Raw genomic sequence first — 26,288 nt, 5'->3', positions numbered from 1 at the left:
GGCGACCATTTCTTGTGCTAAATTAGATTCCCATATTTCCATCAGCAACATTCAAACTCCAAACTATAACAATTCTTGGTGGACAAACATGCATAATCAGTTTATTATTTGTCAATTTTTTTTATTATACATGTAATTATAGAAAGTTTACTCCCAAAATTTTGGTTATCTCAAAAAGGGGCCCATAACACAAAGCTTTATAGCAATCATCGTTGATCAGTTTTCTATTAGGATTTACTGCATTGACTATCAATTAATTGTGAAAATCAAGCATACGATTAATCGCTAACATTTGTGCTACGGGACAAAGGAACGTGTTTCATACAGCTGTTTGTGAAGAAACACCTAATTTTATGTGCAAATGGAACATATTCTTGGGTGATTATTATTAAAGAGGAATGAAAACCTTTGGAACAAATAGGCTTGTGTAGAAACAGAAAAATAAAAAAATAAGAATAATAAGATAAAAAGAAAATAAGAAAAATAAAAATAAGAAAGTTTGAGAAAAATCAGACAAATAATGAGAAAGTTATGAGCATTTGAATATTGCAATCACTAATGCTATGGAGATCCTCCCATTGGCAATGCGACAAGGAATTGTGATGTCACTGATGAACAACTTTCCCTTTGGTGGACTATAAAATACCCTCAAAATGTCTTTGCTTTTTCTTATGATGATACAAACTCTTTATCCATGATGTATTCTTAAAAAATATGTATTACATGCCCTCATGGAGAAAGAACACATGATCTATGGATAGATGTGATAAAAGAGGCAATTCAAGTGAAATATATACTAAAGTAATGGGGAGAGTTGTTCACAAGTGACATCACACATCTTTGTCGCATTGCCAATTTGCTATCTCCATAGCATTAGTGATCGCAATATTCAAATGCTCATAACTTTCTCATTATTTGTCCGATTTTTCTCAAACTTTTGTTGATCTGTTTCTTTGATTTTTCTGTTTTCACACAAGCTATCATGTTCCAATGGTTTCATTCTCCTTTAAGTTGCTACATCGAGATATTCGCACAAGAAAGGGTAATCGGTCATTTGGAAAGCCGCACATAACTTTCTGAAAGACTAAATATTGGTTATGAAATCCAAGGGCAAGATATCACATACCGCCTTGGAGTCTTTCTGCTCCTCCGTTTTCTCCAGGAACTACTGGAAAAAAATCACAAGAATAAAAAATAGAATGTATGATTTCTGATAATAGTCTGAAAGTACGTAAATTGTATTACAGGCATTGATTACAAATGTATCAATTGAGATAGGCTTATCCCATTTCAAGGGATTGCTTGTGGAACTTTTTTTTTTGAATTCTCATTGATTTTCTTGCAAATTTGTCATTGAAAGTCAATGTAAAGGCAGTTCATGAAACCAAATCTAGGGAGTTTGGTTTTACTTTCCTCTTTGCATAGGGTATTATAGTATAGCAATATTGATAGGTTTACCAAATACTTTTTGTTATCATAAAACATATTTCCTCTCAGTATTCCATAAAATCCTACAGGAAATCATTAACTGTCAGGAAACAAACACCTACATGTACATATAAGCAGGCATCTCTGCAGAAAAAGCTCTATAAATATCCAATGGTTATTTCTCTCTGAAAATTATCAGTTTAAAGAACTTTTTGTTCATTTTACCATCAAAGAATACAGATTCATAAAAAACTAATGAAGATATCTTGAAAGTCCCATGATCACTTACTGTGCTTTTCTGTTTCGTTCACATCTGTTTGTTTCCCATCATCTATAGAGTAGAAAGAGTAGGAAAAAGATGTATAGAATTAATGGGTGATATTGAAGTAAAAGTGGGAGAAGGAAAGAAAACAGAAAAACAACAACAAAGAAAGAAGAGTAACACAAACAAAAAGAAGAAACAAACTGGGAAAAATATAAACTTATTTTTTTATTGTGTAGCCTGACATGTAAATATGTATACCCCATTCTCATTACTGTCCTAAAACTAGTGTACTGAGAACTAACGTGTAATGAGAACACTCGCAGTAGTAGTTTTCAACATCGCTTTGCCTTGTTAAAACTGGCTGGTTTAGCATATAAAGTGAGGATACAACCGTTCTTCAGGAAGCAATCTTCGCACATTTTGAGCGCGCTACTCAACACACTGTGTGTAGATTGTCAATGATGTGGTTTAAAATTTTTGTGCGAATATATGACCCCACTGAAAGCATTCCTGTAACAAGAGGTTTCGTAAACCACTTTCAGGTGATCGGATGGGAACGCTAGAAAAGCAATCTTCCCAACTTGTTTCCTAAACCGGTTTCTCCAGTAAACAAGATTTAGAAAGTAGAAAGAGAACGGTATCTTCGACCCTATTCTCATCTATTTCCTTAAACTTTTATAGTTGATATCAATGTCGTGTAAATGGGAATGCTCGAAGCGCGGTCTTAGAAGCAATTTTAAGTGGCCTTCCAAATCAGATTGGAAATCCACCTGAAGATGTGGTTTTTAAGACCGCTTTGCCTTATTACTAAATTCTGGTTAGCGCACATGGCGGCTTCCGGGAGCGATCTTCACACAAAAGTACAGTGTACGATAGTGTGTGCATATTGGGCGCTTTACTCGATGCATGCAGTGTGCAAAACACAGATGATGTGCCTACGCTGCAGTTTAATTCAAATTTTGCAAGAAACATGTGACCTCAGTGTTGTTTCCATAGCAACAAGACAACTCTACGTGGCGTAGTTCTGGAAACAAGGTCACAAGATGGTCATGAGAATGCTCGCGAATTGATAAAAACTGGTTTAGGAAAACTTGTTCCAAGAGAGTTGAGATGAGAATGGAGTCTACTTTACATCAGTGGACCTTAGAATAAACTGAATGTTTAAAACTTGATGCTTTCTCTCTCTCTACATATAAAACAAGAAAATGACAAACAACAAAAAGAAAATGAAACCAAGATCTAAAGGATGTCATAGAAAAAAACATAGTTGGCAGATTACACTCATAATATCCACTTTGCATTGTCATGGAGGTAGTTATATAAACACAGGAACTGTGTACACAATGAAATGTTGTGCTCACTTCCTCATTGTTAATTGGGTATACAGTTCAAAAGGGGGTTGTATCTGGGAGATTAATTAGACAGATCCCTGATTTAAAGGGAGAAGTTGAGCTTGATATTGAAGGTGTATTTCTTAATTGGGATGGGATGAGATGTTACTCAGATCAACAAGGAGATGTGCATTGTATCTAGTTCTGTAGCAACGTGCGGTATGGAATATGTCAAGTACATGCAATTTATAAGCTTTTTTTCATATTGCTGATGTGCGCATGAATTTGGTCGTGGGTTCCAATGATCCAATCCCAGCTATGGCGTAATTTCCTTCAGCAAGAAATTTATCCACATTGTGCAGCACTCAACCCAGGTGAGGTGAATGGGTTACCCAGCATGATTAATTCTTTGAAGGCATGAGCGCTGAAAGGCAGCTCCAGCTAAAAGCTGGAGTAATAATAATATCGTGCCTCGGAATAGAATATTTCTAGATAGATGGCATTATATAAATGCCTATTATTTTTATTACATATTCCAAGATCTAATAGATAAAATTTTCTTTAATTTTAACTTGTTAAAATCACCTTTTTAGGTTTTACAAGATACTTAATTTGTCACATAAAACACCACAGGAGTGCTTCATGAAGAACCTTTGTCAGAACTATTCACTGACTATTTACATGTACCTTCTGAGCCAATCACATGCAGGGATTTCGGTAACTTATAACAGTTGTCAGTTCTAGATCATTCTTTTTGTTCCCTACCTCTTGATTTCTTAATTCACTTCCATCGAGCCCCCATCCGTGCCTTTTTTTCAGATGACTACTTTAATAAAAAGCCTTTCAAGAAAATTTCTTCTAACCTTTCACGAACCATTTTAAGGCAACGGTGTTAGGAAATATCCTTCTGCGTTGCCATGGCAATGCAGGACTGTCTCCTTTTAGGTCGATAATTTCACATTAGTGCTGTACTGCAGAGTGAATGCACTGCCAGTGCTTTCTTATTTTCCCTCTTGGGCAGTACATGTACATCCATAGAGAAGTCACACCAACAAAATCAAATAGAAAACAATCCGATGGCACATGTCATTTACAAGTTTTCAGATCGCCTTGATTACCAGAGTACCCATTGAATTACGAGAACTTGCTCAGGCCTTCATAAAATACCTGATAATTAATTTCCGCCTTCATAGGCCTCCCTGAAGCAGACCCTTTTGAGGGCAATTTCTCAAAGTTATGAGCATGCGCTGTACGGTCTGATAAGCAGGCCGCAAGGCGCGAGATTTAAGATCGCCAGCTCAGCAGCCAGCCACGGCGCCTGCGCCCAACTACACGCTGGGCTATATCAAAAGAAAGTTACCATTATTTGCTTTAACACTGCCAAATTAACTGCGACCTTGGAAAAATCACCACGAAAGTTCTTGTAATGTGGACAAGTACTATTTCATTGCAGGTCTTTCGGGGATAATACGCGTAACACTGCCAAAATCAACTAATATTTTCTTATCGGCGTAGATTTGAGCAAATTTCCCGATCACAAAATACCTAGAACTGACGAACTGTGAGGCAGTCTGAAAACACAGACTGATATGAAATGTTAAGTCTGGAGTCTAAGGGTGTGTTTATGCTTCCATTGTGAGGACAGAATCAGCGATTTCAAACATCGATTCAAAACGCCGATCGTAAACGTGGTTCTGGGAGTGCTGTTTATGCTTCACTTTTCAGAGCAAATCATGATCTCCAGCTGGCTTCGCATCGTAAAGCGAGGTCAAATTTGGGCGCGCCTTTTTTTGAAAGTTTTTTTTTCCCAATTGTTGTTATTACGTAGAGATAACATGGAGCAATACGACTCTATTTGCCCGCGGATTTTCATCTCACCGGAAGCATGTACAAAATGACGTCATTTAAACACGTTTACGATCGTGGTTGTTTATGCTTCCCCAGAAAGCCTGATTCTGGTCAAACAACGTTTACAAACGCACGTTTTTGTGAGTTTACGATCAGCGTTTTGAAACAGCGTTTACATGAAAGTAAGCATGGATGCAACCGTGTTTTGGACTAATCACGTTTGGAAAACGTGATTCTGGCCTGGAAAGTGGAAGCATAAACACGGCCTAAGTTTGACTATTAAAAGGCATAATTATTGTTTTTCTCTGATTTTGCTAACTGTATTCCAGAAGGAAAAGATACAACCCTGTCTATTCCAATATGAAATCAAAATCATCCGTCAAAAGGGTCCCTTTTTATACATCTAATGTAAATATCAGGTATAAGGTCATCTCTAGTGGCGAAGAAGATCAACTAATTGCATTTGGCTGTCATACATCATGTACAGCCGTCCATTAGATAGGAAGGTTATACCATTCATACAAATTAACTTGTGTTGAATACATGTAGATGTGTATGAAGGTTAAAATAGTATCCTGCCTCTATACAGCATGTATTGGTTCGAGATGAAAGTGTTCCTGATCATTGCTCATTCCTATGAAATTTTTTATTTCAGGTGACCATGAATATTAAAAAAAAGGGAAAAAATATCATACAATGTACCTGATAGTGATTCTATACATAGATTTTTAAAAGTTAACCAAACAAACACATTTTAAAGGGGAAGTTCACCTTGAAAAAAATGTTGTTGTAAAAATAGCAGAAAATATAGTAAAAAAATTGGTGAAGGTTTGAGGAAAATCCGTTAAAGAGTAAGAAAGTTATTAGAGTTCAAAGTTTTGGATTTGTGACGTCATAAACGAGCAGCTGCCCCATTTGTTATGTAATATAAAATGCATGAATTTCAAATTTTGTATGGTTCCTGATGACTTAATTTTGTTTTCTATTCATGATCGGGTGTGAAATGATTTGTCTATTGATATACAAAAGGTACAGTGAAAACCATTATCAGTTTTCTGAGAAAATGACATTTCATTGATTTTTAACCATTCACTATGTAGGAATGCTGCTCGCATATGACGTCACAAATCAAATCATTGAAATTCTGATAACTTTTTAATTACTTGATGAATTTTTCTCAAACCTTCGGCAATATTTTTAGTTATTTTTTCTGCTATTTTTACGATAAACTTTTTGTGGCTCTGGGTGAATTAGCCCCCCAAACCCTGGAAAATCCCTTTTCATTGCAATACGTACATTGTATAAGTTTTAATATCCAATGTTGCAGCTAAAGACAGTAAATTGTGAAAAGAAGCCCGCCCACCCCCCCCCCCCCCCCCCCCCGAAAAAAAATTATCCTTGCTAAATCATGAATTATTCTTACATTCATGATCATAATCACATAAACCCAGTGACAGTACCTTTATAGTTCTTAAAACTTTCAGAGGCCACATACCAATTACATGAACATAATAGCCCTACACTGTACCTTACAATGCTCTGTAGTTGGTTTATATGTTCAGATTAATTTTGTAGTGTGAATAGGGTCTCTCGTGATTTTCCCATCACATGTAGAAGGGCGCGTTGATTGGGAAGCCCTGTGACCATGTGAAGATTGAAGTCCTAATTACAAATTTGTCAGTGATTATTGGCTCTAACAGAGGGGAAGGGAACTTCCTTTTTGATTCCTCTACATTGTAATAATCTGGTACAAAGTGCTGCCCGGGGGGGGGGGGGGGGGGGGGGGGAGGGGAGGGGAGGTATTTCATCCCTCTGTACAGGCTCTATGTCTTACAATCATGTACATGTAAATGTCACATTCATAAGCTGGTGATTACATGTAGATAAATTGTGCTGCTTTTTTACATTGGAAGAGAAGAAAGCTTTATATTGGAAGAGAAAAGAATACATAAATAATGGATGGTGGATGGATGGATGCATGAATGAACGAACAAACAAACAAATAAATAAATGAATGAATAAAATAAGTAAGACACACAAAAATAAAGGAAAAGAAAAATATCCATAACAGCAAAAGAAATACATTGAAGGTGAGAAAAAAGTGGCTTCAAGCAAGGCATATAATTGGACAGATTCATCGGGTACTTTCCTGCGTGCATGTATAAAGGGGTCAGAATAGTGGGGAGGGGGAGGAGGAGGTTCACCCATGGTTATAACAGAGAGAAAGCAGTTTGCGGGTGGAGTCACTAGCGTGTGTAGAATTTGAGTATGAATGTTAATTTTTTTAAGTCAAACTCAATGCACAGCACTGGGACAGAGGTTCAGGTAACATTTGTTACACCTTACATCATATTCTGCATTTAGACAGTGTGTACCATTGTTTGGACTTTATGTGTGTCAACCTACTAGTAGGGGATGAGAGGGGAGGGGGGGGGGGGTGTTTCACAAACACTTCATTCTGACTAAATTCTATTCTATGCTTGCTCACCGACACACACATGACATTTCACGCATGATCTCATTGGTGACACAGCAGTGCCTGTCCTCTGCACATGATCCAACCAATACAGCGAAGCGTTACATATACCACACACACCTGGGAATTCAGTGTAACCTTCGAGTACCAAGATTCACATAATTTAGTGCCGTGCAGGGGCCTGAGCTGAAAGTTGGGGGCTGACCATACCAAAATCACAATCAAATTTATGTTATTGTACAAGCCCCCCCCAAAAAAAAAAATCTACGGCTCTTGCTGTGGCAATCGGCCACGACACCTCAAAATGTCATGGGGGGGATGGGCAGTTATATACTGCTGTACACACGCGTGACCCCAAGAACATGTTTAAAGGGGTGGTTTTTTTCAGTTTTGGAAACAGGCCGCACATGCACTTGATAAGGGAATCAAAAACACCGATTTGTAAAAATAAGGGTGGTTTTGAAAGACTGGTCAATATGGTCAAACGTATTAAGGGTTTTTTTTTCCAAAGTTTTTTTTTTCTAAGACTAGCCAAACGTGCTTATGGTATGCTTTTCCCCCAAAGCTTTTACTTGGGGCTTTTTCCTCCTCATTTCTGAAAAGTGTTCAGGTTCTTCCTGCACTGGGGAGTATGCAACACCCATGAATATAGTTTGTCTATATTTAAATTAGCAAGGAGACAAAACTTGTTTAGGGGTCATACTCTGGTGACAACTAGTTTAGGGGCCAAAATGTGTTAATGAAGCTCGCTAAAAACTTTCGGGGGTTATTTGGCACACAGACAAAAACCCGTTTAGGGGGTGTTTGGAAATAATTTGGCCACGCGTGTGTACAGTATTACAAGTAGTACATTTGACTGCCCCCCCCCCCCCGGGCAAAATGTACTCTACAGTTCACTTGCAAGCATTAGTCTTACCTCCAGACTTCCTCTTCTTTCTCCATTTCCAGGGTCTAAACAGCTTTGATAAGGACATCTTCTTGGACTTCTTGTCAGCGGGGGACGCCGTCACTGTGATCTTTTCGCTGGTCTTTCCATCTTCATCCTTCGTAGTCTCTGCACTGTACATTATCTGACTGTCATCACAAGCAGCTAAAACAAGATCAGCCAAAAGAGGAAACAAAGAAAGAATAAAACAATAAGCAGGCCTACAACCAGCCAAAGTGTACTGAGCCCTCCAAATAATTGAGGGATTAGAACATGGTTCAGAACATAATATAATGAAGAAATTGGAAATTCATTGTGAACAAGCTGAAAAAGGGAAACCTTTTATGTTATGAATTCTAATTTAGTGAGAATTCCATGTAACATGCAGAAAATCAATTTATAGTTACTTTACCCTTTCATTAGTTGTTGGAAGTATTTTTTTCTACCCCCCCCCACCCGTATGCCAGTGACAAAAAGTACATGCTTACTTTAGAAATAAATAAAATTAGTATGGAATGTGGATATTTATAGCCATCAATGCAATTATACAATTGGATATTATTTCATAATTGAAACAATTAAACAAACAATACATCATGAATTAACATTGATCAGTGTTTGAATATTAAACAAGAAATAATTTGCATGAAGGCTGATTTTTAAAATGCGATGGGTAAATAATTTCAGTGAAAGTTATGCTTCTATATGGCAACACTGTTGTATTTGCCAGTCCCGGGTTTCCTGAAATCACCTTTATACTCATATATCTCAGCACAATCAAGAGGTGGAGAGGAAGAAATCCTCTCACCAAAGTACAAAACCATGTCAAAAAGCTCTCCAATACCATACAGCAAAACATTACGAATGCTTGATAGTATGAAAACAAAATTACATCACTGCAGTGCTCGGTGCAAAATACTTTAATACACCACACTAATTCAAATAATTGCTTGAATGAGTGTTTTCGATTTCAAATACTTTGAGCAAGACAAAACATGCATTAAAAATGCAAATTTATGCAAGTGTTTTTATTACATGTACATTGTATGTACACACTAAAATCTGGGCAGCATAGCACAATTATTGATGATCAATTGCAATCTTTGAACAACGGTTTTGATTGGTTGATAGGAGGGTATGCTGAACAATGCAGACATGCAACGGGAGTCCTGAATGGTCATTGTCATTTGGCAATTGATTTCAATTTTTTGTGCTATGGCACCCTAAATGTAGATGTGCAAGATGAAATTCATTTGATGGTGTAATGAGCAAAAGTGAATTTCGAGGTGCAATGTGTTATGGAATTAGTATCAAGTGAATGCCAAACAGTATTTTTAAATTAATAAAACACATTTATTTTAGAAATCTCACAAACCTACAAAGAACAATATTAGTCCATTTTAACCCACACAATTAAATAATTCATTGGAACTACAAAGGGCAAATTAGCAAAAGTCTTCTTGAAATGTTACTTCCCAAGACAGAGGAAAGAAGATAAGGAAAATAAAGATAAATATAAGAATCAAAAGCAGAACTTCATGCCTTGATATCTTAATTTTTGCCAGATTATCTATTTTAGATCTTGTAAAGGAATGAATACAGGGAATGTAGAATGAGAACACAAAGGAGAGAATATGCATACAGTAAAAAAACAAAATGACAAAGGAAAGGTCTCACCGTCTGAAAGAACAAGAACAAGAAACACAAGAGGAAGAAGGAGGAAGAGAAAAAAAAAGAAAAAGAAAGTGATATTAAACAAAGAAGAGATACAAAAGGATACATATTAGTGCCACATTGTAAAAACAATGAAAGGAAGATATATGCGGAAAAACAAGAAAAAGCCCAAATATAAAAATGTGAAAATGCATCAAGCAGGCCTTCTTTATAGCACTTTGAGAGGTTTTTTTGATAGAAGTCTGTAAAAGCTACTAATCAAATCAAGCTCTAATGATTAGAGTACAGTGTAGCACATCACATCCATACAACAACTTTAATCAAATAATTTGAAAGAGCAAAACATATTTGTTGCACATACATTTATATATCCTGTAAACAAGAGATTTGTGTGTGTTCTTAACATATTTGTACTCCGAATTGTGGTTGTACATGTTTTGTAATTTTTACTTGAAAAAAAAAATTCTTACTTTCATTTGTTTTTTGTTTTTGTTTGATCACACACATACGATACCACAGTCAGCATATACAATACTAATAATGATGATAATAATGAAGATGATGATGATAATAATCATAATTATGATAATAATGATTTTATAATAAAAATGATAATACTAATAATATTAATAATAAAAAATAACAAGAATAACTACATAGTTCAGCTTATCTAGTCAATTGCAATTTATTACAACTCCCTAACAAATAGTTAAACTACATAATTTGCATGTTTTCACAGATTTCACTAGCCTACATGTAAATATTTGATCATTGATGGCCGATATCTGATGGCCATTTTTTCTTTAAAATTTCAAGTAAATATTCTAGCTCGTCTAATAACAATAAAAACAAAATCATACTCACATGAAACAGATATGCAGTAGTTGCAATATTCAAGAAGTTTTGTTTTAATATAGAAGTTCCTATTAATCCAAAAAGCTAGAATCCACTCTTTTAAGATTAATCATAAAGATCTGTCCATCTGAAGAAAAAGCTTCTTTAGAAATAATTACTGTATGTTTGATTATCGAAGACAATCTTTAATAAGAAGCTAGTGGAATCCTTCAGTTATCATTTCTCCTGGATTGACTTCACAAAAATATAATGCCGAGAGGATTGCAATGGAAAAGGAATGATGTCTGTGTTTGGAGATGAAAGTACGAGCTTGACTGAAAGTGGTTGAAAGCAAAGAGTATAAAAATAGGTTTTAATCTCAACATGATAATCTAGTGTTCATCATTAAAATGTGTAGATCGTGTGTTTGATAGTGTGTGCAGTGTGTGGTGAGATACTGAGGATGCATCACGCTGCAGTAGTGTGTGTGTGAGTGTATCAGAAAAGGTACATAAACCTGGAGGGGTAATTAATGAGAAAATCCAGTCGAACTTCCCCTTGGCCATTCATTAAGAAGACTGGCTGCCCAAGGGAGATAGAGGGAGCTAGACACATTGAAGGCTGACTCCGGAATGTACTTGGACATTGTTCATTTCCTGGAACCAAATGCTAGTAACCATGTCATAATATGAAAGATCTTCTCCCATTTTTACCCAGATTTGTTTTCATAATCAAATCACTGTTTATATTACAACTGTATATTACATGTATATCATTTCTATTATTAGAATTAGAAAAAATATATAAATATAATATAATCAATTATAAGATGTTCACATTTTTAAGGATACCAAGAAATATGGGTCTAAAATCTGCATTTTACAAGAAAAAAAAATGAAAAACTCATCATGAATCTAATAGTATTACATAATCCCAAAAAGATTAGGGGCCTATTATTGTCCTAAATAATTTGATACAATTTTTGTGTGGTATACTTGTAGGTAGGTTGGGTCAATAATGTGATGCTCAATAAGTATCATCTATACCATCCAAAATCAGATATTGTTCATCTTTAAACCATTACAGTAATCATGTTGCACTAAATATTTACCATTAATCATTGGCTGATTAAATATTTAACATGACTTTATACTATATTTTCTTTCAGACTGAAATTATACCTTCCCCTGTACACAAATCGTCCATTTAATTCCCCCAAAAGCATTCCACTTTCCCAAATTATTTAAAGACTGTGTGGGTCCTAAAACAGGATAAGTTATTATATGAAAGATAATTGGTACGTGATTAAAATAAAATGTCTGCATACTTATGTCTTGTTTTAAATAGCAGCTCATTTGACGCTCAAATCATTCATAATTGTGAATAGATGATTGTCTTCACCATCGATGAATCAGGAAAGGGCACAGTAAACATTAAGAATCACCAAAAATTGACACTTTTGGCTTCCCATAACTTTAGCACAGATATAGACCATGTAAAGTTAAACCTGACGAATACAGGCCATGAACTTAAGTTAATGTACCCTATACCATATCTAGATCTATGACAGTTAACATTTGTTTTACAGACTTTCTCATGAAATCAGTGTTTACTGCAACTACTTTCTTTTATCTTTAAATAGTCAAGCTTTATCACTTTTTTGTTTATCTCTATTCAACTAAAGTCACAATCTGGTAGAAACTATTCTATAGGTGGTTTCAGACCGCCTCGAATTTCGCCAGTTCCAGGTATATTGGTAATGTGAAAGCAAACTACGCGTAATTTCACCGAAAGAAAATACCCGCTAAATAGTAGGTACTTGGCAAAATTACGAGAACTTTCGTGGGGATTTTTCCAAGGTCGCAGGTATTTTGGCAATGTGAAAGCAAATTACGGGAACTTTTAGCCCAGCATGTCATTGGGCGTGGCGGTGCGGGTGGCTGCTGCCTGCTGGGCTAGTGATTTTGAATCTCACGCCTTGCCTGCTTATCAGACCACACTGCACATGTTCGTAACTTCGGGAACTTATCCCGAAGGATGTGTTTCAGGGAGGTGTGAATGCAGGATTGCAGGAATAATTAACAGGTATTTTTTAGCCTTAAAAAGTTCTCGTAATTTAACAGGGATTCTTGTGATCGAGGCGGTTTGAAACCACCTAATGACACTTTGGCCTGTATTGAGTGTATTCTTAAGTTGGGTTTAATTTGATTAAACTCTGGTTTAAAGGTTTTTGTTTAACTACGTGTAAAGTGGCATAAATCTCTAACCATGGAATTTCAATGCATCACTCAGCTCATTTTCTCTCAAACCATTCTTTACTGTTTCTTTGGGAGAAATAAGATTGCTTTCTTCACCATTCACTAGTTAGGAAAGAACCCAGTAATAATAATAAAGATACAATATAAGGAAAGTTGGCTTTCCATAATATAAGTACAGAGTTAGGTTAGACAATAGTCTTAAAAAGGGATGGTCTAGGCTGGAGATATTTATATCTCAATATATCTAGTAAAATTCACTGAGCGCTTGCTGAAAATTTGATCAAAATTTGATCAAAACCGAGGTTATTGAATGTTAAAGATTTGCATTACAGTATTCCGCTAAAGCAGTTCTAGACATGTCTTTATGAATATTCATGAGATGGCTGATGTCACATCCCCACTTGTTCTTTTGTATTTTATTATATGAAATTAGGTTTATTCTAAGAAATTTTACCAAGAACTAAAACAATTGGATTGACAACTTATTAAGTGCATTAGTTATTCATTGCCGCAACTTATTTCATCATAATGGAGACACATTATTTACACATGTATGAAAAAATGAAACATTTATGATTTCATGTGACAACATAAGAAAAGGGAAAGTGGAGATGTGATATCATCAGCCCACCCAATGAATATTCATGACGACATGCATATAACTGTTTTCACAAAATATTGCTAAACTTTGAAATTAAATAATGTTATCCGATTTTGATGAAATTTTCACCATTTTGCTCTTTGAATTTTACTCAATCAATTTAGATGAAAATATTTTCAGCCCAGACCATCCCTTAAAAGTTAAACCAGACTTCAGAATACGGGCATTTGATTGCAAATCTGTCAAAACATTTCATGATACATGCATACTCCCTCCCGTCTTCACCTTCTGAAAGAACCATCATTTTCAATACATTATACAGTCTCATCACAGGGTTCATTCGGACTTGCCAATGCTTGACTACCGGTATATTAGCATTCGGGGCAGCACCAAAAGTAGTGAATTGAGACACCAGAGTGTTTTGATAATGATTCTTCTTCAGCTCGAAGCATTCCACGCCTTCTCCTACTAACAAGCGACAATCCGAAGCCCTATAATCATATAATGGGTGTGTAGTCAAAGGCTGCTAGATCAATAAGGCTACACCTATGTACGTTTTTATTGCATGCTGGATACATGTTCATGTACATGTACAATGTAGTATCAAGCTATCCAGTATTCATTGTATAATGGCAAAATTGGGTTTGGTTTACTTTTATAGGCCTAATTATCAGACATAATTTATACTATGCCAAAGGAAAAGAAATAAATTGTCAAAAATTAGAAATAAAAAATTGGGTATGGTTTACATGTATTTTAGGCCTAATACTCAGACACATTTTAATACATGTAGGTCTATATGCAAAGAAAACAAATAAATTGTGAAATTTAACCATTAAACTCACACATTAAACATTCATTGATATTTGAAATCATTGAAATTTATTAATGGTAATAAAAAGGAATTATCTTAGGCAATGAAAAAGTAAGATAAAATCGATAAAAACAAAAACATGAACAATAAAAATGATGTTTTTAATACAATTTTCAGAAACCGCTTCTAATCTAATCAGAGATTTACCTAGTATACATGATAGGCGATAAGGCGGCACACACGCTTTGAAACATGTGCCTGTGAATGTGTATGTGGTTTTTAGGCAGCTGTATCCGTCTCAACCCTGAATAAAACTGTTTAGTCACTTTAAAGGAAATGTTTGATTGAAGTGAAGTAATTTGTGATTTTATTAAACCACAATGATTTTTTTTACTTCAAATAACATTTGACCTATATAAATACATTCTTTCGAAATAAAGTAATGAAACTTTTGATAAACTCTTTTTTTCTACCAGAATCATTTGGCAAAAATCTGCTAATTTCTTTTACTTCAAAGCTCAATTAAAATGCGATCATCGCATACCATAGAGATTTTTTTTTTAAGAATGGGTCTTCTAATTTAAGCAGTCATTACTGTTTCCTGTTTATTAGAAGGATCATACAACCAAGTATGGTCTGACTCACCACCTTGCCATTTATAATTATACAGACTAAGAGTTATTTCCATCACATACAGACCCTGTTTAGAATATCATCATGTACATACATGTACATGTAGGCCTAGAATGTACCACTCAGAACAATGCATCATAAAAGATTTTATGAAAGTAGTTGCAGTAAACACTGATTTCACGAAAAATTCTGTAAAAACAGGCTTAATTGTCACTTTTTTATATCGAGGATCTAGATCTGGTAGTTACATACATAACTGAACTTTGTGAAATCTTGAAATCTATGCTGAAAAATGTTCACGCTAAAGATCACCAACACGGATAAGCGCACATGGGACAGTGTTATTGCTTTGAATGTCTGCCCGACGCTTGACCCGAATCCCATGCTTATTTGCTGATTTCTCAGCAGTTACACAATTTCTTCCAGAATCCTTTGGCACGTTTTATTATTCATACAAATAGACACTTTGGTGGTAATTCAATTGGATTCTGTACGAACTCATTCTGAAATCGTCACAACTGGCATTTATCTTTAAATTCAAACCCCGACAAAAGCATTAAAAAGGCCAAGGGCCAATTACATCAGAATCTTTGTCTAGCATCCCAACAATGCGAAAGCGTAATTGGCTGCTGATTGTTTTGGTGATGGTTTTTTTTTATTTGAATCTTTTAATTTCTTGTTAGTTGATATCTGGCAGACTAGCACCCTCTCAATACTTTTTTTTTCAATTACCCTTTATAGTTCAAGCATGGACCTACTACATGTAGGCCAAGATCATATCTAGAAATATCCAGTGATTTATATTTGGACATTTTCATCCAAATACATTGTAATTTACTAGTAGGCCTACATGTATAAAATGCCTCTTGCCGTCTCACCTGCATCACGCGATTCAACATAGCAGCAGTGCTGACTTTGAAAACTACTATAACTCGCACAAGATGTTCAGTGATACTTGGTTACTCTTATTTCCACGTTTTATGAACTAGACCAATGCACTTACAGAGATAGGATGGTAATTCAACAAATACCCCCAATGTGGCCAAAATTCATTGACCTCACATGACCTTTGACCTTGATCATGTGACCTGAAACTTGCACAGGATATTCAGTGATGCTTGATTACTCTTATGTCCAAGTTTCAAAAATCAGATCAATAAACTTGCAAAGTAATGATGGTAATTAAACAGATACCCCTATTATGGCCAAAGTTCATTGACCTTTGACCTTGGTCATGTGACCTAACATGCGCACAGGATGTTCAGTGATACTGATTACTCTTATAAAATGTCCAAGTTTTATGAACTAGACCAACGTACTTTCAAAGTTATGATGGTAATTCAACAAATACCCCCATTCGGCCAAAGTTTATTGACCCTAAATGACCTTTAACCTTGATCATGTGACCTGAAACTTGCACAGGATGTTCAGTGATACTCGATTACTATTACATGTACGTCCAAGTTTCAAAAGTCAGATCAATAAACTTGCAAAGTAATGATGGTAATTAAACAGATACCCCCATTATGGCCAAAGTTCATTGACCTTTGACCTTGTTCATGTGACCTAAAATGCGCACAGGATGTTCAGTGATACTTGATTACTCTTATGTCCAAGTTTTATGAACTAGACCTACATACTTTCAAAGTTATGATGGTACATGTAATTCAACAAATACTCACAATCAGCCAAAGTTCATTGACCCCAAACGACCTTTGACCCTAGTCATGTGACGTGAAACTCATGCAGGATGTTTGGTGATACTTGATTAACCTTATGTCCAAGTTTAATGACCTAGGTCCATATATTTCCTAAGTTATGATGACATTCCAAAAACAAAACCTCAGGTTAAGAATTTGATGTTGATTCCCCCAACATGGTCTAAGTTCATTGACCCTAAATGACCTTTGACCTTGGTCATGTGACATGAAACTGTAATAGGATGTTCAGTAATACTTGATTAACCTTATGGCCAAGTTTCACGAACTAGGTCCATATACTTTCTAAGTTATGATGTCATTTCTAAAACTTAACCTCAGGTTAAGATTTGATGTTGACGCCGCCGTCGCCGGAAAAGCGGCGCCAATACCTATAGTCTCACTCTGCTATGCAGGTAAGACAAAAATAGTGGATGAAAATGCATATAGAACAAAAAAGGTGGGAATTTTCGTATTGATCTGACAGAAATTTATGAAATTTATATTAAACTCCATATTTCATTTGTATTTACTGTGCTTTATTTTTTTGTTGGCAAATTATACATCTAAATGTACATACTATTCTACAGAGTACATCACATGTACATGTAGGCTAAAACAGGAGGGACCTATTGGTATTCCTGCACAAAGAATTTTTTGCCATTTCATTTTCGTTTCTCACATGAAAAGTAGTTCGCAGTACCACAGGCTAGCTGCAAATGAAACCCACTAGCATATGACCTCAATGTTATTCCACCTGAAGGTTTGAAAAAACAACCATCTTGTCAACTGATATTTACTTCCTCCATCAATCACTGTGGGAATCCCTTATTAAATGAAACATAAATAAGCTGGTACCTTCCGCATGCAAACTATTCAAAACATCAACACAGAGCAAGAAACCCTCCCATGATCATTAAAATTCACTTGATGACAAAAATTGACAATGAATTACACTTTTTCCCTTTAAAGGACAAGTCCACCCCAACAAAAACTTGATTTGAATAAAAAGAGAAAAAAATCAACAAGCATAACACTGAAAAATTAATCAAAATCGGATGTAAAATAAGTTATGACATTTAAAAATTTCACTCCATTTCACAAAACAGTTATTTGCACATCTCGGTCAGTATGCAAATGAGGAACTGATGACATCACTCACTCACTATTTCTTTTGTATTTTATTATATGAAATATTTTTATTTTCTCGTCATTGTCATGTGAAATGAAGTTTCATTCCTCCCTGAACACGTGGAATTCCATTATTTTAACATTATGTGCTTCAGGCAAGGAGGTCCTAATCGTCAAATTCGTAAAAATTGAATTATTGTATAATTCAAACAATAAAAACAAAAGAAATAGTGAGTGAGTGACATCATCGACTCTCTCCTTTGGATGTAACTGGCTCGTTCGTATAATTATATTGTTAAAAATAAGCAAAACTTTGAAATGTTTCTTTAATATTTTACATCCGATTTTGATGAAATTTTCAGCATTGTGCTTACTCTGATTTTTCTCTATTGATTCAAATCAACATTTTTCTGAGCTGGACTAGACCTTTAATTTACTTGCAGTGAGTTTCAGACTGTCTGTTTAGTATGCAACCAAGTTGAGAATAGCTCGAGAGTAAGAGAGCTTCAGAATTTACATGTAATTCACTGTTTTGGAGAATAGGAGATTTTTAATCAAGGTTAATATCTAAAAAGCACCACAACAATATACATGTACATGTACTACTAGAAGTTTTAAAACCCTATACGACTAGAAAATGCAGGAGAACCATCACCATACACCCCAGGAGTATTTCCTGTAAAATGTGTGTTTAGTATATTTTGTTAAGTATGTTTGACAGAAAAAAAGTTACATTATTGGGGTTAAACATTTTACCACATTACCAACCACCAGATATTTAAAGAACTCTTTTAAAGGTGTGCACAATGACATAAATGCTAGGACATGAAAAACAAAGACAACAGATGGAGCAGGAGATGCACATTGAAGAAGCAAGAGAAACTGGGAAGAGTAGAGGAAAGGGGTGCACGGCCTCATCTACATGTTAACAAAATGTTGAGATTGATCTAAATTTGTGTGTAGTTATAAATGGTAGGAATTTCAAAATCAATAAAATTTAGATCATGTGCAACTATTTGTAAAACAGAGTCCACATGTACACTAGCGTGCTACATGTATGTACATGTATTTGTACTTGTCAATTGTCGGAGACGAGTGTACAATGTAACTATACAGTGTACTATTATGTAGTTGAAGCAAAACATGTGCTCAAGACGGTTGAAAACATGTAATGTACATCTAGGCTTGATGAAAATACATGCAGATGGATCCGAATGATGTTATAACTTTCGTTAGAATTCTAGATCTACATGTGCAGTAGGCGCTACATGTATACATGTACATGTAGATGTACTGTATGCACAGTAAAGGAGAATAAATATGTAAGTACATACATGTAGAAAATTCAACATTGTACAAGTGATTGAACAGATTTTGTGGGTGAAAATGCAAGCAAGTGTAGCAAGATATTTGAAGTGATTTAATTTAAAACAAAGGAAAATAAAAAAATATCTGTATATACTTGAAGGTTGTTGCTCTTTGTTCTTGTTTTTCTTCCTCATAGACTTTCGCCATGACCTGAAGGTCCACCGCGACCTACTTCTATCCTTGACCTCGGCCATGATAACCTGGAGAAGAGCAGGGGATTCCCCTACTGTGGGGTCAAAGTTCAAAATTCAACAATAGATGGAGATAGCTGCAGGGGAAAAGAGGTGGAAGAAGGAAAAACAAAAAGAAGATATGCCAAAATAACATTGATCATGCAAAATGGGCAGAATAACGCAACATGCAAAAGTACATCAATAGTATAATTCAAACAAAACGGTAAAACAATGGATGTAAAGTTAACAACTTACATAGGTACATTTACATATCAACATTTGGTGACAGAATATTGTACACAAAACTACATGTATACATGTATGTACATGAAATGTATACACATTGTTGAATGATAACTGTACACTGTGTATGACAAACGAATTTCATTGTGGCTGCTCAGAAAGGAGTACCTTTACACTGTTCTTTTAAAAGCCCTGAACAAAGTACATGAAGTAGTACTGCACATTGTACATAGGGATTGTAGGCCTACAACATATAGCAGGGATTCTCAAATGGTGGCGCGCGCGCCACTTGTGGCGCACCGAGCCTTGCGGAGTGGCGCTTGGGAGTTGGTATCAAAAAAAGTAAAAATAAGGATAAATTGGGGAAATAAAAATGTATCTACCAGTAACCTGGAAATAAGGATTTGGTGATCATTTTAATACAAAGAGAAAACAAAAACTCTTTACTTGACACTTAATTGCTAATTGATTTCCTCAAATTTTGTCCAATTTAGCACTCGATAACCCCTATTATGGAGGATCGATGGTGTTCTCCTTTTTATTTATTCTTACAAATGTGCCACAGAAGTGATATGAAAACCCCGTTTGTAGGATTTCTATTTCAACGGCGATAAATTTTGAATTTCCAGAGTATAAGTTTTGGTTAAGAGTTAAACATCAAATAATGTGATATTTAAAGAACATCCTGATCATAATAGATTATGAATTTGGGACATAACAAGCAGAAACCTTGTTTCCGGAGCCGATTAAAATCCGAAGTTGTAAAAGTGAAATATATGTATGCTCAGATGTATTGCTTGCCGTGATTGTCTGCATGCACTCTTGCTAAAGACGAACTGAATGCACGTGAGTTGTAGAGAAAGATGGGTAGTTTGGGGCGCTAGGGCAGTGTAACGCCTAATTTTCAGCCCTTGCAAAATCGGGGAACGTAACTTTAGCCACTGGGGTACAGATGGGGGCCCCCATGTGTTTCACGGCCAAGAAAAAAAAGGAGAAAGGGAAAGAGAAAGAAAGGGAACGAGTGGAATTATCTTAATATTATGTCAAAATATATATTTTTGTATTGAAAAGTTCAATATTTTTACTTCAGCTGCCATATCTAGCCCTCTTGATTTTTTTTACCCATTACGCCACTTGCTTCAGCCAATAGATCTGGTGCAGAACAGTCTGAACTAGTGGTATCAGTGAACAAGTCACTGGTCATTTTTCTTTTAATATTAATATTGTATAGTTTGTTGGCATTTGTATTTTTTCTGTTGATATTAATTGCAGCACCTCTGCATGGGCAATTTAAAAGGCCTCATATTCCAAAACTTCTGGGGGCTCTGCCCCCTCGACCCCCATCAGGGGCCTCTGGAACCCCTCCGCTGATATTGCGTAATGGATAGTGGAGCATTACCGATTCTCAACAAGAAATGTGGCGCTTCCAAAAAAGTAATTGAGAATGACTGACATATAGCATTTGAAGAACATTGATGACATGGACATGAAATATGGCAGGGAAATACAGTAATCACTATTATCAAACTGTGTATGTGTAAATGTCAGTTCAGGACTTCAGGGTGTCTTCTCAACAACAACAAAACACATCTATAACTACATGTACACCACATCTGACAGAATGGTACATGTACATGTAGAAAAGGCTACTTAGAAGTGAGACAAATGGAATTGTCGAAGTTGAATTCGATTTTGTGAAAAAACCTGTTCACACAATTGATGTTTCAAGATGAAAAATAAAAAATAAAGTACAGTTGTGCTCAAAATGGACCCCGCCATGCATTCCTTCATGCTAATTAGGCAACGCGAAACAATGTTTGGTGAGCCCAGAGAAACAAACTGTGCTGAATGTAATAATTTATCACCTGACTTCACTATGCAACGTCTAAGCCTTAAGGGTGCGTTTATTCGACACTTTTTTACCCTAGAATCATGATTAGAATCATGATTCAAATCACGATTCTGCAGAATCACGATTGCGTTTAGTCGAAAGTGGAAATAAACGTCTTTCAAATCACAAACATGAAACACAGAAAAAGGGGCGTTTTGAAAGACGTTTCTGTAGAATCACGAACGAAAAAGGTTGTATGAACGATATCGTGATTTGAATCATGATTCTATGACGTCATTGTGTCGTGCTACTTCCGGGTTCGACTCAAAGGCACGCGCTGTGTTTCGTGGAGCAGTATTGCCAGTGTAGTACCGGTATATGCCAATTGTCACGTGCATTTAGGAATTATCATTCTGTGTATTGTACCCCCAGGTTGTAGCATCGTTTGTATATTTCATTGTTTTCATCAATCTTGTCTTCAAGTTCCAAAGGCAACTATACTTCCTGTGTCAAACTGCGCACTGTGATGCGCACTGGATCGGCCCGAATTCAGGGAGAAACAGCGTTAGAAAGATGGTCGTATAAACGCTGATTCTGTCTGATCGTGATTCATGTTGCTGTTTTGAATCATGATTCAAATCGTGATTCAAATCATGATTCTGGGTTGAGGTCGCATAAACGCAGCCTAAAACATGGCAAAACGTGAACACTGTTCCTTTGTGGGGTTCACTATTAAACTTTTGGGCACCACTTTACATAAATAGTTTGCATGGTGAGCATGCAAATAAAATCAAAATCTGGGTAGTCACAATGTAGTTCAAATTACATTATCCATTTTACTAGCTTATTTTCACAAATTATTGAAAAACATAGGCCTACATGTGCTATAAAAAGAAATGAAAATGAAGGAGCTCATGATGTCTGTCCAATCTCTCCTTTGGATCTAATTCATTTGAAATTTTCCTCCAATACTTTCGTAACGATTCCTCATAGCCTCAATCATCAGGACAGCTTATACTGGGAATCACTGACAAGTTTCTTTTTCACCCGATGGAGGTGTGTTTCATACATACATGTACATGTATACATGTAAAAGTACAAGTAACTTTTGCAATCGTGACAACTCCATGTAGTGGTAAATGTATAACAGGGCTCAGCAGTCTATCACAACTTAATAAGGTTTCCATGGTACCTACATGTTTTATTGTACAGTGAGGAAATATCGTTTGATGTATTATAACTTTTTATTTTCTTTTCATTCTAAACTTATTTTGGTGGAGGGGTGAATTCTTAAAACATGTCTGTTGATCGGGGAATAATTCCCTGGTATCGCATTGCAATTTGCTTCACCACATTTTTGAAAGACTGCTATGCATAGTCTTTTGTATAGCATATTTCTACATAGGACTGTACATAGTAGAGAGCTTTTCTCTTATGACCAAAAATACTATTCAAATTTGTATTTAAAATTATTCCCTGGTAGATAAATCAAATACCTTTTCTCTAAACCACATGTGCAATGCAACTTGACAGGGCTGTGAGGGCTCTCACTTAAAGGTCAAGTCCACCCCAGAAAAATACTGATTCGAATAAATAGAGAAAAATCAAACTAGCATGACGCTGAAAAAATTCATCAAAATCAGATGTAAAATAAGAACGTTATGACATCTTAAAGTTTCACTTATTTTTTACAAAACAGTGATATGCACAACTCAGTGACATGCAAATACGATGGTCAATTATGTCCATCACTCACAATTTCTTTTGTTTTTTTATTGTTTTAATTATACATGTACGATATTTAATTTTTACAGATTTGACAAACAGGGAACAACCTGACTGAATCAAGTAGTTTTAAGCAATGCTACATGTAGGTCCAACTGTTCATGGAGGAATCAAGCGTTGTTTCACTTGACAATGAGGAGAAAATTTGAATATTTCATATTTCATGTAATAAAATACAAAAGAAATAGTGAGTGGATGACGTCATCAGTCTCCTCATTTGCATACCGAACAAGATGAGCGTACATGTATAGCTGTTTTGTGAAATTCAGCAAAACTTTAAAATGGCATAACTTTCTTATTTTAAATCCAGTTTTGATGAAGTTTTCAGTGTTTTGCTTGTTGGATTTTTCTCTTTTTCTTCAAATCAACTTTTTGTTGGGGTGGACTTGTCCATTTAAGAGGAAGTTCACCCTGATAAAAGGTTTGCTGTTGAAATAGCAAAAAATATTGGTAAAAGTGTGAGGAATCAGGAAAGGCCATTAAAGATTAAGATATTAGAATCTTAAATTTTGGATTTGTGACGTCATATCAAAGAGCAGCAAAGGAGACAATTATAAATTCCTCCTGAACATGTGGAATTAGTTTAATACTACATGCATATGGTTCAGTCAAGTTGGCCTTATTGTCAAATTTGCAAATCTTGAAACATTTTATAATTCAAATTAAAAAAAATAGTGAGTGAGGGACATCATCGACTGTTTCATTTGGATGTCACTGGGTTGTGCATATCAGTTTTGTGAAAAATAAGCGAAACTTTAATGTCATTTAACTTTTTTTATTTCGCATCCGAATTTGTTGAAATTTTCAGCATTATGCTACATGTAGTTTGATTTTTCTAGCTATCAATTCATATTTTCTGGGGTGGATTTGACCTTTATTAACCCTAAGTCTAAGACCCTACATATTCTTTATCGTCAGTATGTACAGTTCACCTCTGGCATAATGGATATTACATACATTGTGTAGACAGTAGACCAGGTGAATACTACAAGTTTACAAGACATACACTGTAGAGGTACATTGTACATTTTAAAGTGCTTGTAATTTCAATTTTCATGTACATGTAGACTAATACAGTACCACGCATAAGAGCAATATTAAAACATTGGTTTTGAGGAACATCTACAACTATTCATTCAACTGTCCAGTTTATGTTAATTTTATATTATTGTATACCATCATTTATATTAAGGTGCACAAAGTAGAAAAAAAATAAAGAAATCTAAATTCAATCAAATACAAATTTAAAAACAAAATCAAACAAAGAAATATCATGCTAGAAATCAATTGAATTACAAGACAAACACATTCAAAACAATAGCAAAATAAAATGTTTAAAAAAATAATAATTTGCAATCCCAGGACACTTTTCAACCAACAAGCTTGCATGATGCATCATCTTGACTCACATGTCGTCGAGAGCCTTGCGTTGCTGCGATTGTTCTCGTAAACAATATTCCCGTCAGAGGCCGCCCGATTTCTTATCGCTTCCATGAGTTTTGTTAAATCCATTGTAAATTATCCACAAGTCCAATATTTCAAATCCAGGATCCAGTCTAGTGAGTCCTTGTTACACACAAAGAATAAATGACGACCAAATAAATCCAGTGACTAATGACTTTGGCTCAGCTGAATCTGGACCTATATTTAGCCGAAGTTCTAAACCGTTGATGAAATATTTCCACGATAAGGTGGCGATGTGTCCAGCCTTTGATGCAAATTATTTCAGGCGATCAATCTTAATCATCACAAGTCTGGAGTCAAAAAGTACATTCTCATTACAAGAGTTACTTGATGTAGGCATGAATCTTGTTCTTGGTCACAATATCCTTAAAATAAATTTGTGTTACTAAGTTCTCGATGGGACAAAAAAAATAAATTAATGTTGGTGGTGACTGTTTTTGTTCTCACAATCTAACTTAGATTGAATAGAGGCAAGAATATTTCTCATTTGCCCTGTTGAGTTTACCTGAAAAAAGGAAAATCCGTCTCAGACATTTGGAAGACAAGACCAAGGCCAAGGCAAACCCAACAATCTTGAAATTCCATCCAAGTTAACTCAATGAGCTGGACCAAGTTTAGCACGTCATCAGTCAATTTGTTTTAAACATCAACCATGATACCATGCAATAATGACACTTGACAGATTACCATCATTTCAAGGCATAATTAGTCTACATCAGTACATGTAGATCTATACATAATTTTCTTGTTGACTGTATGACAAGTCAGTAAAGCTTAGCTGAGACCTAGGGCTAGGCTGAACCGAAATTAACAAAACTGATGGCGAGCGCGCCTAGCTGCTCAGATGTTCAGATCGAACAGACCTCGGCTGTGACTGTGCTCCGCTGCAACAGGGGATTGCACGCCATAACAAACCGGGACAACTCCCAGGAGTCGTGGGTGCATAGTGCCTCAGCTGGTGGTGTAGATGTGTTCGCTCCTCTACAGTCAAACCCGGAAGTTCGGTTACGTAGGAATTTGCTATTCGAAAATGGGTAAAACATATCTCACAGAATTTAATCATTCTTTTTATTTTAGGATTAAACATGATGAAAGTATATTCAAAATAATTTTATTATTATAAAAAAATGAATCATATTTATTTCATAAAGTTTCAGGTTAATTGAAAATGATAATTACTAATTGATAGTAAATTTGCAATTGATGATTGACGGCTTACCCTTTCTCTACAATGGAACAGTCTACGGCTGATTAACGCAAGCCCTGGAATGGAAATAGATTTATGGAAATTGAGAATGACTCATCTGTTGAATGACCTATAACGTCTATCTGTTCATGTTGACATCCGACGAGTAATCCACGACTTTGCTTGAAATTCTACACAACAAACTGTATCACTGACAGTTGCAGCAACAATTTACATTTTAAGAAATTTAACAGTAAAAATATATTTCGTGACAGAGCAGTAGATGGGTCAACGTTCCTATGACTTCCCTGTCAAGTGTTTTT

General features: G+C 35.5%; 1 protein-coding gene across 7 annotated transcripts in view; it reads right to left on the bottom strand.

Annotated features, from left to right (window-relative positions):
• Positions 1–26,267, bottom strand: part of LOC121431393 (phosphatase and actin regulator 2-like) — a 58,910-nt gene extending 32,643 nt beyond the window's left edge. The window contains exons 1-5 of one of the 7 annotated variants that reach the window (XM_041628951.1): positions 25,999–26,267; positions 19,378–19,551; positions 8,265–8,438; positions 1,718–1,759; positions 1,127–1,168 (exon numbers count right to left, since the gene is read on the bottom strand). In XM_041628951.1, coding sequence (XP_041484885.1) covers positions 1,127–1,168; positions 1,718–1,759; positions 8,265–8,438; positions 19,378–19,477 — 358 coding nt within the window. In that variant the 5' untranslated portion in view covers positions 19,478–19,551; positions 25,999–26,267. Of the gene's footprint in view, positions 1–1,126; positions 1,169–1,717; positions 1,760–8,264; positions 8,439–19,377; positions 19,552–24,724; positions 25,800–25,998 lie in introns of those variants that run through there. The other 6 variants (XM_041628952.1, XM_041628953.1, XM_041628954.1 and 3 more) reach the window with 6 other exon arrangements.
• Between the last annotated feature and the right edge of the window lie 21 nt (positions 26,268–26,288).

Source organism: Lytechinus variegatus, chromosome 17 (genome assembly GCF_018143015.1).
Source record: "Lytechinus variegatus isolate NC3 chromosome 17, Lvar_3.0, whole genome shotgun sequence".
In the NCBI taxonomy this organism is placed as follows: domain Eukaryota; kingdom Metazoa; phylum Echinodermata; class Echinoidea; order Temnopleuroida; family Toxopneustidae; genus Lytechinus; species Lytechinus variegatus.
Note: the sequence above shows the minus strand (reverse complement) of the source record. Positions and strands in the feature narration are given on the sequence as shown.